We start from the raw sequence: 14,586 nt of genomic DNA on the forward strand, positions 1-14,586 counted from the left end.
TGGATATGATTATTTTACTTCCTGCGGTACAAAGTTTTCATTGGTAATGGTGTCAGGCAGAAACTTGTGAACGCAACTGGAAAAGTGTGGCTATTTTTGTGCTTACAGCGTAGACAAAAAATAATAATAAAGAAGAAGGGGGCCATATGGTTCCATCGAACTTCAACGGTCGTTTCCCTGAATAGAGCACTTACGACCTTTTGTGCTCCGTGCTTTACGACAGAACCACACTGAAGCTCCAACGACGGGCCTGAGGTTCCGAAACATAGCGCTCATAAATTGTAAGAAGAAACGAGAACAAAAATTGCGGGCACACTGCCTTCGCAAATGGCGTTGATATTTTCGTCGTAAACGCAGAGCGTACCTCGCCGAGCCATTCTCTAGTCTAAACGATTCTTCTTTCCTTACTACTCTCATTTGCTGTTACGCCATTTGTGTAGCCTTTTGCAGTCGTGATCGCCTTGCCTAATCCACATGTTTCTTCATGTATTCACTATCGATACAAGCCCTGTTTCTTTGCTAGTTTCCCGAACGCCTTCTTCCCTCTATCGGCAACGATTTTCTAAAGTCCGTAAGATTAACGTTGAGGTTGAGGTGACCAGGCCTTGAATTCACATAAAGGTTATTACGTCAGAATCTCCTTCAGAGCAAGCAGGTAGTGACCAATCGTGCCGCAAGACATACAATCCTTATGAACGTAACTTCTGCGAATTCGACCGCGTCTATTTTGCCTTCTTCTTACATACAGCTTCTGATGTCTTAAGCAAGAGAAGATTATCCTCGCACCAACCCAATCGCATCAAGCACGACCGATATGAAATGCACTAACTCCTCACCGAAGCTCCTGCCGTCAATTCAATACGCCTCCCGTGTGACTTTTTCAAAGAAATCGTCCATCTTTGCGCACTCTCTTTGAGCAGACCTCGATGCCGTATATGAGAACTTCTCCATCGTCAGTTCCAGGAGGTGAACCTTCCTTTTTGATTCACTGTATATTTATCATTTCCTCTCATCGCACTGACTACGTGACGTATAGCGAGGTAGTAGCTGCGGCATAGTGTGGCGTAGTACAACGTAGTGTGACGAAGCTGCGACGTAGTGTGACGTAGTAGCTGCGGCAGCGACCAGTGTCAACAAACATAAACCTGCCCACCCCCAACTCGCTACTACGCACTTGGTAAGTTTTGAGGCGCTTCCGTGGCATGTTTTCACTAGCAAACACTTGCAGACAACGCCTCCCCATTCGGTTGCAACTAATGTCACGTGGTTATCAATGAACGTTAGCATATGACGAAGAAAAAAAGTTCACTTTCTTCTATGTATTTCTCGTTTTAAGCATAACTACATTTTGTCGTCACTATCTTCCTTGACTGGCACATTTGTGTACTACAATTCCGGGCGAAAATGTGTGGTCGGGGCAAATTTCAGCCTAATCTGATCGTGGTTTGGGGCACGAGAATATTAAGAATTTCTTTTCTAACGTTACCGCCCATCTCTAGAGCCAGGTGCTTGCGTGCGAGCATGTGCTTTTCACGATTAGCGCATGTATCGGCACACGCCATCTATACCAGAAGTGCGCTGAAGAGTTTGAAACGTTGAATTTATTCTGCTTTATTCTTCACTTAAAGTGTACGTCTATGAATTTTACATTTCTGCCATTTTGCTGCCGTTCTTATCCTCTAACACGTGCTACACCCTTCACAGGACTAATAAGAACACTTGAACGCCCGATGGCCATGGATGGATGGATGGAAACAACTTTATTCTGAATCCGGCGAATTTGACGACCCGGGCTCAGGTCTCCCATGAGGGGACTTCGAGGCCTTGCCTCGTCGCCGCCTCTCGGGCTTGCTGGACAGCCCACTCTTGTGTCTTGAGGTTGGAGCTGCGCAGAGCGGCGGCCCACTTCGACGCAAGAGCCTCCGGAGCTACTGCCATTGTAGCTGATGTAACCCGACACTCCCACAACATGTGTGACAGCGTCGCTCTAGTTGCCTGACATAATTTGCAAAGAGCAGTCGGGTATTGCGCGGGGAAAATGTGCTGCAATCGCACCGGACTGGGGAAGGTTTGTGTTTGCAGTTGTCGCCAGATGACTGCCTGGCGACGTTTCAGCATGGGGTGAGGTGGGGGCAGCAACCGCCTGCCTAGCTGGTAGTGCTTGGTGATGTCATTGTACCTGACCAGGCGTTCTCGCGTGTTTTGAGCCAGCAGTTCTGAACTCGAAGAGGCGGTCTCCGATTCTGCGCGGCGGGTCAGTTCTCGCGCAGAGCGGTGTGCTACCTCGTTCAAGTTAATGAGGCCCTCATCGGTGGGGGTGGCGACGTGCGCTGGAAACCATATGATGGCGGTGTTATCTAAGTGCTGTCGACCAGCTTTCCTTAGAATCTGGAGATGGCCAAAGCGAAATTAATTGCTCCTGTCTGTCGGGTCACGACCTGTCACGAAAAAAACGCGGCTTCAAGAACGTCCGCTGAGTGCAAGAACAAAAGGAGAAAATCTGCGATAAAAATAAAAGAAATACAAAGAACGAAGACTGCAGCGTTCGTGAACTGGCTTCGACGGAAACGTCGCACTCTGTCGTGTCACTCATGGGCATCCACAGGTTTAAGTGGAGGCATGGCCTGGAAACTACTCGGGGCTGCGAGGGAAGCTTATGGCTGACAGCTACGTAAACTACACGTGTGCTGCAGTTTGCGGTCTCTGAAAACGAGCATATGTGAGCACGTCCCTGCGTAAACGCGAGAAAAGCAAGCGATAAATTAAATGGCGGGAAAATAAGTGGAAAGACCTTGTTTGCAGAACCTCCGAACTCAATTATCAGTGGAGAAATTAAAAGAAATCGGAAAAATGAATGTAAAAAGAAGTTGCCAGATATTACGGTGCTAGCAAAAAAAATAGAGAGAAAGAGTATGCGTGTGTGGGTTTGTATAAGGTGCCGGATGCAAGTGTATCAAGGACTCATGAGCTTGACGTAATGTGCTCCCTACCCCATTCACTCCCAGTAGCTTTATTTCATTTTGTCAGTTTTAAATGTAGGTTACTTGCGAAAAAAAGAAAGAAAAACTCATTTTATTTTTTTTTATCATCGCCAAAATCGTGGGTGTACATGATTGTCGCAACAATGAAGCAGGACGTGTTTGAGACAACAGGTCTGGCTTTGCAGCATCGTGCAACATTCGTGCGGATGACAACCTTCTTTTTTTCTTCTTCCATCCACGAACCTTCCTCCAACTATCGGGATTCCACCGAACCGATTTGCCAAAGAACAAAGCACTGCCACTTCTATTTTTTTCTAAGTTGCCCTTTACCTGCATTTCGCGCAAGCATAGTAATATTTCGTTTCTGTAGCAGTGACCTACATTTGTTTCGCATTTCGCGACCGCAAGTTGTTCAGGCTATGGCGTGGTTTTCATTACATCCGTGAATTCGCGGCGCTTCAGAACATGGGGGTTGCGAAATATGGGCACTCTTTCAACGAGCACAGTCGATGTGACGAATGTTATTTGCACTTCCAAGGAACGGCTTTCTCAACAAGTAATGCAATCGCGATCACGGTGGTCGCAATCCGATGGGGGCGGAGTTTAAAAAATGCCGTGTACATATAGGCGAACGCCAAACATGCCCAGGCGGACAAAATTAATGCGCTTTCGCTACTACTGCGTGCCTCATAATCAAATCATTTTGGACAAATATTTTTAACCCCTTCACCGTTTTTTTATATCAACGAATTTCTCCACAAAACTGCTTATTTTTTTTATTCCTGATTTCGATTATTATTGCAATAAAAAGCATGTATTCGATCTTAAAAAAATATTTAAAGCAAACACGAAGTCAAAGTAGCATATTCAAGTTTATTGTTTCTCAGAAAAAAGAAAAGGAACTTTCTGCTGGTAATGAACAATAAAAATTAAAGAATGACCACAGCCACCGATTTCTTAACTCTTTCACTGAGTTGTGGTGACAAAAAGTTGATTGCTTCACCGAGGAAGCATTGGGACGGTGTGGTAAATCTCAAAACAAGGGATCACGCATAGCGGTTTGTTGCAGCTCTTGCACCAAAATCGTGTTTCCTTCCTAATTTTCCGGCCTTTGTCTCCTTGCTTTTTGCAGCAAATGAAGCATTTCCTGGTTGGAGTTGCCTTGTTTTCGGTTGGAGGGATGTAAGCTGGAAAGTGCCTCTCTTGAAGTCGTATGGGATCAAGTACGCCAGAAGGCCGGCCACGCTTTATCTTTCGCGCGGGGTCGAGGTACCTATTGAAGATTGCTTCAATAAGGGCGAGGCGGAAGTCGAGGTGGTTCATCTTCCCTCCTTCCTTTTGATACAAAACAAAGGAGTTAAATGTCAACTCATCAAGCAAGTGGCGAAAAATCTTCTTGTAATATATTTTCTGCCGTTTTCTGGGGACAGGGTAGTTCGCCAGCATCTGGTCTGACTTGTCGACACCGCCCATTGTGTGGTTGTAGTCCCGCACGATGCTTGGCTTTGTCACGTCCCTCCCTTTCGAGTCTTTGAACGTCTCCATGTTTGCGCTGTGCACAGTGCTCAGGACAGTCACTACTTTTTTGTCGCGCCATTGGAGGGCGACACACTTACCGCGCTGGTAAGCTTGGATCTCTCCCTTTTTCAGCTTCTGTGTGCGGAATTCGGGAGGCATGTCTTTTCTATTTGCTCTGACTGTGCCATAGACATCTGTGCGGTTCAGGAGGAGGAGGTCGACGAGCTCTGGTGACGTATAAAAATTATCTACGGTCAGGCAGTAGCCTTTGCCTAGCAAGGGCTCCAGAAGCTTCATCACCACTTTCGTTCCCATTGGAGACGTAGGGTCGACATTTGCTGGTGTGCCGAGGTTGGTGCCTTTTCCTGTGTAGATGATAACATCCCACACGTACCCCGATGACGCCTCACAAAGCATGAAAAATTTCAGGCCAAATCTGGCTCTCTTGAGGGGAATGTACTGTACCCAGCCAAGCCTTCCTTTGTAGAGCATAAGGCTTTCATCAATGGATATGTCTCGCTCCGGTACGTAGGCTGAGCGATAGTTCTTCAACAACCGAACCAGAAACGGCCATATCTTGTGCAGCTTCGGCTGCGGGTGACTGCTAAGGTCGCTGATACTGGAATTATCAGCAAAGTGCAGCATCCGCATCAGGAGCTGAAACCGGTTGCCACTCATCACCTCTCCGAAAATAGGTGTGAATAAGAGCTTGTTCCTGGACCAATACCAATCCTGTCGTGGCTTCTGCACAATTCCTTGCAACAGCAAGAGACCAAGAAACACCCACATCTCCTCCTCAGTCACCGGCACCCATTTTTTGACGCGGCTATGCTCACACGGACCGCAGCCCTTCACCTTCTCAGCAGCATTGCGGTTAGTTTCTTCGACCACCATTGAAATGAGTTCATCATCGAGGAAACGCTGAATATATTCAAGCAAGTCACCAGGCGAGCTTATAGTGAACGTCTTACCGGGAACTGCCAGAAAAGGAAACCGAGGAGGTCGTGTAGGAATGTTCGTGACGTCGATCTTCATCCACTGACGCGCGCTCGCAAAGTTCGCTTCCGAGCAATCATCTTCTTCATCAGAAGAGCTGCTGAGTACAACATCATCACTGTCATCCTCGCTCCCTGAAACAATGTACACATCAGTGTCTGAATCACCATCGTCTGACGAAGATGACGACGAAGAAAAGCGCCGTTTCCGAGAAGACGGGCCAGCAATACACGTGTCGCCTCCACTGGATGCCATTTTAAAACCAAGGTTGCCCTACGAAAAAAAAAGTTTACGCGGTTGAAGAAAAAGAAATTAAGCGGTCAGTGCTGCCATCTGTCGAGTAAAAATGCAAGCTACGCCACAAACGTGCGCCGCTCGTCCGAAACGCTGGAGGGAAGAACGTATTCAGCGCGGACGAGCTACACTCGTCCAAAACGGTTTGGGGACGGCCTGGCAAGGACGAGCACAGCTCGTCCAAAACGGTTAAGGGGTTAAAGCGCAAACAAGCGACATGGCACAAAAGGAAGGTCATGCATAGGACAGGCGCCTGTCCTGTGTCTGACTTTCCTTTTGTGCCGTGTCTCTTGTTTGCGCTTTAAAAAAAATGTTTGTCAAGTATGCACCAACTAGAACACAAACAATAAAATTTAGACGCAGAATATCCTATGGCAGGTATCTAAATGATGCGTAACCATTTGTTCTAGCTTTACGTCGCCGTATCCTGCTGTGTTTGGTGTAATTGCAAGAAACACTGGGAAGTGCGGTTGCCACACCGAAATGTTTACTGAGGCCGCCAGCATGAGACGAGGAAGAGGCGAGTAGTAGCAATATTCATCCACGGCATATGATCGCGCGTTTGGATGATGTGGAAGATGAAGACTGGCCGATGCGTGATGTGTAGTACGTGACGTAATTGAACATCGTCACGTTTGGCAGACTTCGCACACTTCAGATGTCTACCGAATGTGACACGACGTAGTCTACGTAGTCCTAGACACTGCCTCCTCTCGATGCGAACCCTTATCGACCGCCATCAACCGTGCTCTGACGGCGGCTGCGTATGCAGCAGCCACGCGGGCCCTGTCGTGAAAGCGATCTGCGATGGGGACACAGCGCGCCGAGTGCTGATAGCTTCGGTTGCGCTGTGTTCTCGCCGCTTAGTTAGCATTGAAGCGAGAGGCAGCACGAAGGTTCATTTGCTTACTGCTGAGGGCCGTATCTCAAAAGCGATCACCTGAAGCGACGGACGGACGGACGCACGGATGGGTTTCTTCGTTGTGTAGCCATAAAAATGCTTGCGCATATAGAAACAACCTTCGTGATTGTACAAATCTTGAAGTGCCCCATCCCTAAGACTATATAACGCATGGCTTAAGTGGGCTGCTGTTAATAATCCCATTGCACTGCAGTCCCTTGGGGATGTCGTGGGAACTTGGGTTTTCTTTAGCAATCCTTTCTGATTGCACAAACCGGGACAAACGCCTGCCAACCAGCCCGCTTTTCTACCCTTCTGCAAACAGACGTCCCTTCGGGGATGTCGTAATACAAACGCCAGCAAGTGAAGAAAGTGTGACCGCGGCTGCGGTAACTAAGCCACGTATAAGTACCTATGGCCACGTGGCGTAACACATCTGACACTCAGGCGCATCTCGGTATAGTTATTACTTTCCCTTTCTTATTTATCGCCCCCTTTCTCTCTCTCTCTCACACTCTCTCACGATATATATATATATATATGTATATATATATATATATATATATATATATATATATATATATATATATATATATATATAATGTCTTTATCTTTTCGCGAGATGACTTGTTGTTACCCTCCGGGCGGCCATAGCTTCTGCTTTTGTTCCCCGTGCTGGACTGATCATCTGCGGTCACCGTATGGCACTGAATATAGATTGCTAATTACCCGAAGAGCTTCACACCCACGTGGCCATGGCGATTTCCTGCATTTGCGGATTAATTAAGGGCACTCGAACGGGAGAAAGTCGCCGGGACAATGATGGTGCTCGATGTGTCTTTTCACTCGTTTCTGTTAACGGCCACGCCTTTTTCTTCGTCGTGAGAAAAAAGAAAAGTCTCGGTCCAGCGGAACTGAAAACGCAGACTCCTGTAGAAGGACAAAGATAAGCGAATATACAGAACAGGAACATTTCAGTGGCGTGTCTTCTTTAGCGACTGAATTATTTGGCCGCAAGCGACCATCCGCGGACTCCAGTATGCTCAACCACACTGGTCATGTTCTAAACACTTACAAACTCTCTGAGTGGGAGCGCTAAACTTGGCGAAATTATTAAGACCTTACATGTCTCAACAGTCCTTCAGTTATCGAAAACCTTGACCGAAAACCATCGACGACACGAAAAGTGCAAAAAGATTAGGAGCCATCGACCTTTGGTGGGAGTCGAACCAAGACCATTTGTGGGAATCGGACCTACGACCTTTGCTGTTAATTAAAGCGAAGTTAATTCAGGCACAGTTACTATAGGGTTAAGGCGCTCAAACCTATGACCCTTGGGGGGAGTCGAGCCCACGATCTTTGGTTTTGATTAAGGCTACGAGCCGTCGACCTTTGATGGGAGAGGAACCACGACCATTTGTGGGACTCGAATCCATGACCTTTGGTGTTAATTAAAGGGAAGTTCATCCAGGCACAATTATTATGGGGTTAAGGCACACAAACCCATGACCTATGGTATGAGTCGAGCCCACAACCTTTGGTTTTGATTAAGGCTACGGGCCGTCGACCTTTGGTGGAAGTCGAACCACGACCATTTGTGGGAGTAGAATCCACGACCTTTGGTGTTAATGAGGGCGAAATTCCTTCACGCGCAGGTATAAAAGCATATATACTACTCTTTCTACATTGACAATTATGAACTGAAAAGAGTTCAGCAGTATAAGTACCTAGCCTTGATTTTCTCAAATGATCGTCGCCGGAAGCACTATATAGATTACGTGTGTTCTAAGGCCAGTCAGTCGCTCTGGCATCTCAGGCGTAATTTGCCCTTTGCGACATAACAAACAAGATGTTGTGCGTATAAAACACTAATTAGCCGAATAAATTAATATGCAATGATTGTCTGAGATCCTTTCTCTGCTGCAGACATATGAAAGATCGAAAAATTCAGCGTCAAGCAGTAAGATTTGTATGCAGCAAATACCGGCGGTCGGATCACCCTTCTCAAATGGGTGTACTTGCAGAGCTGCCCACACTAAAGGCTAGGATTAAACACGAAAGGTTCAAATATATTTATCTTATTGTTAACCATCATGTTCATATCAAATACAGCGACTACGTGGAAATTCTTCGCAGTAAGATCTCTAGGCACCGCCATTCCTTGTTCACTTTTACTCCCGCTGTTCGTGCTGAATGTTTCAAGTATAGCTTCTTCACACGAGCTATCAGCGCGTTGGCATTCGCTGTCCGAAGAAGCCGTCTCATCACCAGAATAATTCAAATAACACATAGCTGACATACTGATTTGTAACCGCTAACGTAATTTTTTTTCTGCTTATATGAGACTTTGTGCGTTTATTTGCTGATAGTTTGCTTATTTGTTATTTGGTGATATTAATTTGTCCATTCTCCTGTTAGATTTGAATGTAACAATATCTGATCTCATTGCTATTCAGAACTATTATGCATTTCCATGCCACTCCCGTAATAGCCCTGTGGAAGGGCTGACAGTGTCTGCAAATAAATCAGAAATAAAATTTAAGGGTTAAGGCACTCGAACCTACGACCTTTGTTGGGAGTCGAACCCACCACCTTTGGTGGCAAATAAAGTGAAGTTAATGAAGGCTAAGTTAATCAAGATAGAATTAATTGAGGCACTCGAACACACGACCTTGTGCAGGAGTCAAGTCCTCGACCTTTGGATTTAAGAGGGATGACGTTGCGAAATACACGAAACGAATTAGTTGGGATGATTAAGTGTATTAAGAGGATGAGTAAGCGAATTAAAGAGGGATGAGTAGGCGGTGTACACTAAGCAAAGAAAAGGGGGTGTGTACGCCCTGTGTCCGTCTTCAGTGCAATAGCACTTGGTCTTTCATCTTCAAGTCGTGATAGGGATATGAAAAGCGATCCTGTGCATATTTTTCTTCGTCGGGGAACGGGAGGAGGGGTTAGTAACTACAAAAGTGTGACAGTACGCTGCTCGCATGGCAAAAAAAAAAGGAAATGTTAATTTTTTTTTTATTCTACAGAAAGGGGTTTCGAAACGCCGCGGAAATGTAACGCAGTGAAAAGAAGGACGAGCACCTACTCGGCCATTCTATGTTTGGTATTCGGTAACACATTCTAAGTCACGATACAATAGTGCTTGCAAGAGAAATCGGTCTTGCATTCGGTCAAAATTTCGCGCTAAAGAAACCTTAGATAAACCGCTTTCTCTGAACAGTGTTATACAGAGAGAAAGCTCATTTCTGAACGTCTATAGGTGCGTGTTATCGCCGTCGGAGTCCAGCTCTGTCACCGGTCCTGGTAAAACGCATTTGCTTGAACCCGACCCGATGACACGTTTTACGAGAGCCCCAGGCAGTCGCCTAATTTAAGGAGCATAGTCCCTGCGGTGGAGCATTCCGGCTTTCGCACCTGTAAGGAAGGAAACTCGAAATGGCTGAACAATTTTTTTTAACGCCGCCGCTTTCATCCGGCACGGTACCGATTGATACTGCCGCCACGGTGGTTGAATAGGAAAGGGCAGCCAAATTGTGTGCGTGCGTGCGCGCCTGTGTGTGTGTGTGTGTGTGTGTGCTTGCGTGTGTGCGTGCATGTATGTTTGTGTATGTGCGTGTACGTGTGCGTGTATGTGCGTGTGTGTGTGTGTGTGCTTGTGTGCGCGTATGTTTGAGTATGTGTGTGCATGTGTGCGTGCGTCCGTGCGTGTGCGCGCGTGCGTGAGCGCGTACGCGCCTGTGTGTGTGCGCATGCGAGTGTATGTGTGTGTGCAGCACTGCATTATTTATGTTTGTAACGACAGGGGCGGGGGGAGGGGCTTTTCTGGCGGCCTTACACAGGAAAGTAAATTTCTCAGGACATATATATCATGAGAATTGAGAATGGGCGCTGGCAGTTGAGACAACCGACACATGTCGGTGATTTATTCTGAACTACTGGTAAAATTAAACCCCATATTCAATAATCACACTTTTGTTTCTTGAATAGTCAGTTTCGTTCGTTATCGCTCACAATTTGTTTATTTTAACTCGGTGGAATCAGCTCCTGTCGATGTTACGTTAGGCATTCCTCAGGGTTCCGTGTTAGGCCCTTTATTATTCCTAATACACGTCATTGATTTACTTCGTAGCATCTCAACTAAAATCGGACTTTATCTAGATGAGCGCGTACTATACGAATTTATTAGCTTGACTGATGATCGCCACTGTCTTGTCCAATCTCTTACGTCTTTCTGCGCTTAGTGCGAAAGATGGCAAATGAACATCAACTGTAGTAAAACAGTCGTGATGTCATTTGCCACTAGACAGAGCCTTCTCTTCTTCGATTATTCTCAGGAAGGCATCCAACCTAAAATAGTGTCTCAATATAAATATTCAGTTGTCATTCTAACAGAACATATGTCATGGTGTAAACATATTGCATATGTAAACGGGAAAGTGCTAAAAAGCTTGGGTTATTTGCTCCGCACTTTAGCTAAGCCCCCCGGGACAATTAACTGCTATTATATAAAACGTTAATTCGCCCGGTTCTAGAATATGCATCTGTCGTTTGGTTGCCCTACAAACAATGTGGAATAAGCTCGCTCAATAAGTTCAATGAAAAATGTATCCGTTTCATTTGCCAAAATTACAGCCGCAGTTTCTCACCAACACGGACTCAACAATCTATGAACATTGAGCCATGTCTTTCACGTTATCACATTGAAGCATTAAAACTTTTATATGCAAATGATAACTCCTCCTCTGGTCTTTATAACTGTAACTTCATCAAATTTGCTAACGCAAGTTGTACCCGTAGCCTCCATGCCTTGAACATAACTCCTATTTATGCCCGTACTAACACCTTCATGCACAGCTATTTCTGCACGTACAATAGAGCTTTCGAATTCTTTACCCAGTAACATGTGTTTCCTGTCACTAAAATATTTTATAGCTACCACTGGTAAGCACTTTGTTAACATGTGAAGCGCCTCTTTTTGATCCTTCATCTTTCTTGTGTATCTGTGTTTTTAATGTGTAATGTATAGTAGTGCATAATGTTCCCACTCCTGCTATTGTTCTATATTAGGCTGCTGTATATGTAAATAAATAAATAAAATAAATGAATAGATATCACCCCTGCCATACGTATTATTTTTTTCACGGAAGAGTGAAGCAGACTTGCGCGACTTTCCTTAATCACAGCCCAGTTTCAAGTGAAGCAGCTTAATTCGAGAATTGCCAATATTAGTTTCAGTTGCCTGCAAATAAATTGCATGCTTCAAAAGGTTCGACGTATTCTTTGACTGCTCCTTATGAAACCCTGTCCGCATAGGACGCTTTGTAGCACTTGTTAAGAATTTTTTTACAAAGGCAGTAAGCCATACAGACACAATTTACTTTCCCTGATCATTTGCAAAGGAGTCTGCCTCCCCCGCCCCCACCCGGCCTTCCTCACACCTTCGCTAAATTTGGTGTCCGACGCGTTCACAGTTGCCAAACTCTTGGGTCGCAAATTCGGCGTTGTTCGCCAAGCACATGCACTATAAATCTATATTTCTTGAATACAAAATTTGGTGCAAAGGCTGTAAGAACACCGCCCACCTTCAGCTTCGCGTACCCTTAACGTGCTCCTTAATTTCGCAAAACGTAAGCAAGGCTTTGTTTGGTTCACCGAACGCGCTGGAGAGACCAATCACAAACGTCGTATGAAGCCAGAAAATATAGCCAAATGTATACAGTCGGCCGTGGATGAACTTCAGCTATGTTCTGGACAATTTCTTCGAAACATTTTCAATGGAATTAAGTTATGTTACTTTTGTTTGCGTCTTTCCAAAATATTTTATGTCTTCTTGTTTCTTGACATCACTAAATGTAACTTCTAATTGGATCCAATTGATGCCCACACCTCTGTAGTGGGTTTGCGCCACATTTAGACAGAAAATCGACGAAGCAATGAGCGTAACCGTGATGTTCAACACGTTTTTCTTAAGTCCTTCAAACATTTTTTTTTTGTGCGTTTCCACGTGACACTTTTACCAGTTCTTCCCCTACCAACATCTTCCTAATACCTTCCATATCTTGGCCAATCCCCCGCAGTGGGTACGCGCCATCGAAGAAGAAAATCCAATCCAATCCAATCGTGATGCCGCTGAAAGTTCAGCAGACTAGTTCAATTTAATTCATGTGCAGCATTTCCACCGCATTATATTTATCTTCATATGGGAAGCATGCCTACCCAAACACGTGTAGGCAAATTTTCATGCAGAAAAGCAGACTAACGTTAACAAAAAAAGACGCACTCATGTTTTCAAAATTCCTTGCAGCACCTGCTCTGTGGCGGACACAAAGGAATGAATCGGCGCGAAACCACTTTCGATGCTTTTGTGTAGCCGCGCAAGCAGCGCCATCTCTCTTCCAGGCAGCCGCTACGCTCGTCACTCGAAGATCGCCTCTCTCGCTTACTACGCATGCGCGCATCTCGCTCTCTCTCTCTCTCTCTCTCTCTCTCTATCTCTTCTCTTTCCCACTATTCCTTCACTTCCCGTGTCTTGCCTCCCGCGGGCTCCACAACGGCGCTCACATTCGCGGCATTCAGGAGCGAGCAGAAAACAGACGTGGCGTTCGGGTTTGAAGTGTTTGTCGTCTGCTGCCCGCACTCTACGGGCAGCGTTCGCCTGCTTATGGAGGTGCGACGTCAGATAGGCTTTTGCATCAATGTTCGATCTTTCTGTCTGGTGCAGCGCCTCGCCTAACAGAACTCGTCTGCCTCAACGTGGCCTGTAGAGGTGCTACGACAGAGGACTTCTACATAAGTGTTAGAGCTGCTTGACATTTCCCACGGCATCCGAAGAACAGCGTTCGTCGGCCTCTTTCGTCTGCTTATGCACAGTTCACTTACAGTGCGACGTCAGAAGTGTTCTGCGTGAAGACGTATGCAAAGCTTCGATATTTATGGGGGTTTGTGCCTAATAGTGATCCGCAGACGACAGTGTTCATTTGTTTCATGTCAGCGTCACGTGCAGCAGCTCTGCTCCACTACTGGAAACTGCACTGTGAGTGAAAACGTGACTTGAATTGCAGACCTTTGTCTTTGGAAGGCATCTGCATTTGTAACCCTATGTCTTGTGGGCTGCTGACAGTTAGCTGTAGGGCAGATATGCTACATAAACGAGGCGCTCTTTCTCTTTATATTGCCCCTTCTGGTAATACCTTTCACGCGAGCCTATTGTCTTGGAGATTGTGCGCTTGACTTCTCGCGCTTCTTGTGCAATTTCAATGAAACCTGTTGCGTCGGCCACACACCTGCTTCTCGTAACGACGCTCCAAGGAGTCTTGTGTCTACGTCACGACGCCTGTGTTTGCCGATACAGCATAGTTACGCTTCCTTCCTTCATGACTATTCCGCAAGAGCCAATCCTATAGCTTCACCACGTGTGTAAGCTTGCTAAGGTCTGGCAGCAATCATTGCAACTTCGCAGATTGTGGCTGGATGTAGCCACCTGGTTGGTGTCGTCAAGTTTTGTAGAAACAGTGCGCCCGCCTTATGCTCCACGCTAAGCATCTGCACAATCCCCAAAAGAAGAAATCCTGCTCGTTTATATCGACAGACAACTGCGCAGACCTCGGGTGTGTCTGCTGTGAAGTGTGGTGTCATTATTCATTCTGATAAGAGTGTACAGCTGCCGTTGCCGTGCCCTTGGTCTGTTCCGGAAGTTAGATCCGGGGAATAGTTTCATTGCCGGAGAAGATACAGGATTACTTGCCGGCATGCCGTCGCCTTCGCGGCCAGCCTGGGCGTTCCAGCTTCTTCGGATGCTCACGGCGCTACTCTACCTCGTGGAAGTAAAAGGTAAGCAACTGAACACGCATTCGTAGGTCGAAGTCTTGCGTTAAAGCAATCCGTAGGAGG

At 46.0% G+C, this 14,586-nt stretch overlaps 2 protein-coding genes across 3 annotated transcripts in view; one reads left to right on the forward strand and one right to left on the reverse strand.

Moving 5' to 3' along the window:
* The window catches only part of LOC135920736 (adhesion G protein-coupled receptor E2-like), a 565,456-nt gene that overhangs the window by 122,101 nt on the left and 428,769 nt on the right, over positions 1–14,586 (forward strand). The window contains exon 1 of one of the 2 annotated variants that reach the window (XM_065454971.2): positions 13,345–14,526. The exons of the other annotated variant lie outside the window; for it this stretch is intronic. Within the exon in view, the coding sequence (XP_065311043.1) occupies positions 14,445–14,526 (82 nt within the window). The 5' untranslated portion in view covers positions 13,345–14,444. Of the gene's footprint in view, positions 1–13,344; positions 14,527–14,586 lie in introns of those variants that run through there. 2 annotated transcript variants of the gene reach the window in all.
* Positions 3,835–5,987, reverse strand: LOC135918855 (piggyBac transposable element-derived protein 4-like). The gene has a single exon (XM_065452530.2). It carries the CDS (start codon positions 5,748–5,750, stop codon positions 3,981–3,983), a length of 1,770 nt encoding a protein of 589 aa, XP_065308602.1. The 5' UTR covers positions 5,751–5,987; the 3' UTR covers positions 3,835–3,980.

Source organism: Dermacentor albipictus, chromosome 6 (assembly GCF_038994185.2).
Source record: "Dermacentor albipictus isolate Rhodes 1998 colony chromosome 6, USDA_Dalb.pri_finalv2, whole genome shotgun sequence".
NCBI classification, from domain to species: domain Eukaryota; kingdom Metazoa; phylum Arthropoda; class Arachnida; order Ixodida; family Ixodidae; genus Dermacentor; species Dermacentor albipictus.

Bases quoted from the DNA above. Each gene is read 5' to 3' on its own strand.
- LOC135918855 (XM_065452530.2), bottom strand. From the start codon at position 5,750: ATGGCATCCAGTGGAGGCGACACGTGTATTGCTGGCCCGTCTTCTCGG.